We start from the raw sequence: 5,673 nt of genomic DNA, 5'->3' as shown, positions 1-5,673 counted from the left end.
GCAGGAATAAAAACACCGGTTCAAAACTCCTGAAGGAAAAAGCTGTCGGACGGTTTAGGAAAGTTAAACGTGTGTAGACAGAGCCAGAAGCCGCTTACCTTAGCTTAGCTTAGCTTAGCTTAGCTTAGTTTAGCATAAAGAACAGGAAACACTGGCTCTGTCAAAACAAACTGAATCTAAATCTCAACGACTAATTCATTTAATCTTTGTTTCGTGTGTTAAAAAATCTGACACGTTGCAGTTTTACAGGTTTGTACAAGTTTGTATACAGATTAAAAACAGAAAACATGACATTAAACCAGTCGCAGGCAGGAAACTAATGTGAATTAATTAATGTAAAATGTGTAATTATAATTATTAGCACATTTCCTGCAGCGCCGGACTGGATCACACAGAGCTGCAGAGAATCTTTGGTCGTGTGAGAAAATAAAACTTTATAAATCTGACTTAACGACTGGCGACGTTTTCTTCTCCTGTGGTGCGTTCAATGTCCAGGAAACAGTGAACGAAACACATCCAGGACCGACCGGAGCTGGATCAGCACTTTGATGATTTAAAAAGGGATAGTTCAACATTGTTTTTTGCAAATTGGCCCATTGCCATAATCCCTATAGTCATAGCAGTAGGTTCGTTACCTTTAATTGTTGGTTTCCCTCATCAAACTCATCAAATACACAATCCAACAACTCCACAACGCTCTGGTGGACAAGTTGTGAGCTGCACATTCACCACGCTATGAGATAATAACACAACGTTACCACACAGAGTTGTTGTAGAGGGAAATACAGAGACTGTTGATGAAAAACTGTCCCTGAAGGCAACGTGCATCAGCGGTTTTGCATGAATTTCCCTCTAAAACAACTCTGTGTGGTAACGTTGTGTTATTATCTCATAGCGTGGTGAATGTGCAGCTCACAACTTGTCCACCAGAGCGTTGTGGAGTTGTTGGATTGTGTATTTGATGAGTTTGATGAGGGAAACCAACAAACCTACTGCTATGACTATAGGGATTATGGTGATGGGCCAATTTGGGCCAAAATGTTGAACTATCTCTTTAACAGCTGGTGAAAAGTAAAAAAAAAATAGAAATCACAGCACATTGAGCTGTCGGAGGAAAAAGCTCCAGAGTTTAAAGATTAAAGGGAGGTGGTGGGGGGACAGGGAACCAGCCTGACTCCACCGGGACCTGAAGCAGCTTCGTGGACTTGAACTCTTTAAACTTTTTCCTCCTCAGACGTGTCGACATGCAGCAGCAGCGCCTCCTTCTCCTTCCTCCTTCCTCTGTGGCTCTGCTGTGTGTGCACTGCAAAAACTCTACATCTAACCAAGAATATTTGTCTTATGTCTAGTCAAAACTAATCTCATTGTACTTAATATAAGACTCGTTTGTTTGTTTTTAGACACTTTTTACTTCTTTCAAGCAGATTTTCACTTGAAATAAGTAGAAAAATCTGATAGTGGAGTAAGTTTCTTATTACAAGCACAAAAAACTTGCTTTCACTGGCAGATTTTTCTACTTATTTCAAGTGAAAATTAGTTTGAAACAAGTGAAAATGATCTAAAAACAAGTTAATTTAATTTAATTTTAGGCGATGAGTATTATTTTAAGTGGAAAGAGATTAATTTTGACTAGAAATGAGACATTTGGACAAGAAATAAGACAAATATTCTCTGAAAGGTTTTGAGTTTTGCAGTGTTGCGTGTGTGTGTGTGTGTGTGTGTGTGTGTCCGCTGCATGTGAAACTTGCTGCTTCCTCTTCCCTTATTTGGTGTCACGGCAGCTGTCTTGCATGCAGGACTGCAGCTTGATGAGTCTCTGGTTCATGGCCTGCAGCACGGCCGGGTCCACCTTCTTCACGATGTTCTCCAGCTGGTGGGGGTCCGAGGTCAGGTTGTACACCTCCACGAACGACTGGGGACGGACGGCAACACACAAGGGTCACTCACCTCTCTTTGCTTTCAGATGCACACTGTATCGCTGTATCGTACAGTCTAGTTATATTATAAACTATATCATATCTGACTTATTGTGTTGAAGTGTGGGGGAACAGAACAGCTGCAGGCGATATGCAACATGCAGTAAGGACAGTTAAAGATGCAGGATATCATCAACACACCAACACTGCAAAAACTCTAAATCTTTCCAAGAATATTTGTCTTCTTTCTTGTCAAAATGTCTCATTTCTAGTCAAAACTAATCTCTTTCCACTTAAAATAAGACTCATCACCTAAAAATGAACTTGTTTTTAGATCATTTTCACTTGTTTCAAACTAATTTTCAGGTTTTTTGTGCTTGTAATAAGAAAGAAAAACTTGCTCCACTATCAGATTATTTTAAGTGAAAATCTGCTTGAAAGATGTAAAAAGTGTCTAAAAACAAGCTACGTTTTATATGATGAGTCTTATTTTAAGTAGAATGAGATTGTTTTTGACTAGAAATAAGACAAATATTCTTGGAAAGATATTGAGTTTTTGCAGTGAATGCACTGTTTATAAAATAACAGACACTGAAACTTAGGGATTTAGTTTTAGTCCAAAACCACACGACATAAATGACTTACTGGAAATATATAAAAATGTTTAGCAATAGAGAAGGAGAATACGATCTGAGAGGGAGATGGGATTTCAAACTACTGTTAAAAGCATGTGTGTATCTGTGTGTGGAATAAATTACCTGACGAGATAAAATAAAGTAAAAATATAGTGCTATTAAAAAAAAAAAAAACGTTTAAAAATATCATTTTGGAGAGGTATAAACATGATAGTGTGTGTGTGTGTGTGTGACATTGTGTGACCATGTTTCCATCCACTAGTCGATCAAATCATCTCAAGATCAATAAATATTATTAATGTGAATAAACCGGTTCAAGAGTGTTTCCATCTCAGACCTTTAAATCCAATAAAAAGCTGTGCCTAATGCTGTTTTCTGATCATACTGATGCAGCGAGTTGTTTTCCATTCATTCAACAGAAGGACGTCAAAGTTAAAGGGATACTTCACCCAAAATCGATAATTCACCAATCAATCTCATGCAGCCACTTGTAGCTACTGCTACAACAAGGATAAAAACACAGATCACATTAAAGGGACAACGAGGAGTTTTGGAAAAGCGAAGTCAAGCAAGACAGACTCATGTTTTCATTCATCAAGAATTAAAGTCAGAGGTTGGAAGACGATCACATACCGTCGTAGTTCCCACCATAAACGGAGATTCATACGGCGGCGTTATTCTCATGACTCGCCACGAAACCGAAAGTAAAGAAACGCTGGTCGGCGAGAGACAAAACGATATATTTATCGAAAATAGAGAATTTTTCGTTCTGCCGATGGAGAAACTCCTCGTTGTCCCTTTAAAGGGACATTGTGTAACTTCTCCTGTTATCTATTCACGAAAAGTGCAGTGAGGAGGAATGGAGCGTTACACTGATGCTGCATTCACCTGCAGTCGGGCAGACGGCCGTCGCTAACAAACCAGATGTCATTTTAGTCACAGAAGTCCAGAGAAAGACGGTAAAACAATACCACATCGCCATGACAACATATTGTCAGGTGTATTGTTTTGCCTCGTGCTGACGGACCACTTGTTTACATAGAGGCTTGTTTATGCCGTTACGTGCAGCGGCTGTCGTCCGTCTGCCGTCTGCCCAATTTCACCTGAATGCAGCAGGAAAAATACAACTGAGTTGCTTGAGATATACAACCACAACGCTAGATGGGAGGAATTCTTACACAACTTCTCCATGTCTTGGCTTCAGGACACTTGGGTCAGTACAGACGAGCAGTATGGAGGTATCTGGATGTTTCATAGTGTGTGTTTTGGACCAATCAGAAGTGAACTCTATCCACCGCCATTATATGAAAACCCGTCTCCAGACCCTTCCTTGGCATGACGGGGAGGAGAGGATTGGTGGATTATCGATTTTGGGTGAAGTGTCCCTTTAATGCAAATAAAAACGCGTGGATAGAAACATGGTTTGTGTGTCTGAGACTGTGTGTGTGTATGTGTGTGTGTGTGTTGTGTTACCTCGCTGTCAGCGAACTCGCAGTACTGCATGTTGTGGTCAGCGTCCAGCGTCCTGACGCAGGCGTACGTGTTGTTGAAGGCGTCTTCACACACACAGTCTGGGAAACATTGCTGCAGCAAACACAACCGCTTCATTACAACTAGTGATTGTTGTCTATACACTCGTTACCCCACATTGTTATTGTTCTATTGTTTTTATATGGTTTTTATGTTTAATATCTAACGTTCTGTTCTTATTTATGTGCAGCACTTAGTTCCAGCTGTGGCTGTTATTAAAGTGCTTTATAAATAAAGTTGGGTTGAGTAACTCCTCCCCCTTCTGTAGGAGATGCACAACAACATACCTGCTTTTAAATGTCTATATTAGACATCTATTAGTGTTTATTTGATTGTTTTAGACATTGTAGGATTTATTTTATGTATTTTGTTTTTTTTCCTTTGCACATTTCCTTTTGGAGCAACCTGGTAAAAGAACTTCCTTTGGGATGAATAAAGTTCTATTCTTTCTTTCTTTCTTTCTTTCTTTCTTTCTTTCTTTCTTTCTTTCTTTCTTTCTATCTATCTATCTATCTATCTATCTATCTATCTATCTATCTATCTATCTATCTATCTATCTATCTATCTATCTATCCATCCATTTATCCATCAATCAAAAATATTAGCTTTTAACAGTTGTGCATTTACTTTTGGTTTTTATTTGAATGCACTTAAATCAACTTTGTGGAGTTTTTCTGTGAATTTTCTACTGGACGTCTCAATTATCCATCTATCCATCCATCCATCCATCCATCTATCCATCTATCCATCTATCCATCCATCCATCTTGGTGCTGTACTCACAGAGAGTCCCGGTCCCAGTCTGGGACAGGACGGGGGTGGGACGGGGTTTCCCTCCCCGGTGTACTCGATGAGGAAGAACGGCCGAGTGGAGCTGTTCCTCAGAGAGGGAGCCTGAGGAAGAGGAGGAGGAGGAGGAAGAGGAGGAGGAGGAGGAGGAGGAGGAGGAGGAGGAGGAGGAGGAGGAGGAGGAAGAGGAGGAGAAAAGAGAAAAGAGAAACTCTGAGTCAGTCTGGAAGCAGAGGAAACCAACAGGACTTGAGGAGCCGTGTAGAGAAGAGCCTAAGCGTTGCCCATTCATAAACTTAATGTCTTCCATTCATGTTTGTTTGTGCATAAGTTTATCAACGCTAAACTAAATCTTCCTGACACTTTTCAACATTTTTTTACTTTTTCATCTGACCTCCATTCATATTCAACTAGGCATAGTGGCGATCTTCATTTACCCTTCTGTCCAACATCTGGGCATCGATTTAATATCACATTTAAAGGTCCAAAACTCTGGATGGTTTGGAGGTGGTTGTGAGGTCAACAACATCTTATACATCCTTTAGAAAGTTACTGAAAAAACACCTCATGTCATAATCTTCAGTGTTAATTATGCATCCTTCTTCTTTTCTTTTCTTTTGTTTGTTTGTGTTTCATAGTTTTTCTATGTTGCACTGTACATTTTATTGTTTCATTTCTAATTTTATTTTTCTGTATTTCTCATTGTTTATCTTGAGTTCATGTAATTCTATGATGAAGGGAGTGGAACTTTGTACAAGCCTCCTATAGGCTTCGTTCCCTCCTTGCACTGTTTTAAAATTGTGC

The 5,673-nt window shown here is 39.6% G+C and overlaps 1 protein-coding gene across 1 annotated transcript in view; it reads right to left on the bottom strand.

Moving 5' to 3' along the window:
• Nucleotides 1-1,695: 1,695 nt before the first annotated feature.
• Nucleotides 1,696-5,673, bottom strand: part of gnsb (glucosamine (N-acetyl)-6-sulfatase (Sanfilippo disease IIID), b) — a 23,687-nt gene continuing 19,709 nt past the window's right edge. The window contains exons 11-13 of the mRNA XM_085792518.1: nucleotides 4,864-4,974; nucleotides 4,025-4,135; nucleotides 1,696-1,912 (exon numbers count right to left, since the gene is read on the bottom strand). Coding sequence (XP_085648644.1) covers nucleotides 1,763-1,912; nucleotides 4,025-4,135; nucleotides 4,864-4,974 — 372 coding nt within the window. The 3' untranslated portion in view covers nucleotides 1,696-1,762. The remainder of the gene's footprint in view (nucleotides 1,913-4,024; nucleotides 4,136-4,863; nucleotides 4,975-5,673) is intronic.

This window comes from Trachurus japonicus, chromosome 12 (assembly GCF_045865225.1).
Source record: "Trachurus japonicus isolate A0001 chromosome 12, Traja_1.0".
NCBI lineage: Eukaryota > Metazoa > Chordata > Actinopteri > Carangiformes > Carangidae > Trachurus > Trachurus japonicus.
The sequence above is the reverse complement of the archived record's forward strand: the minus strand, read 5'-3'. Positions and strand labels throughout refer to the sequence as shown.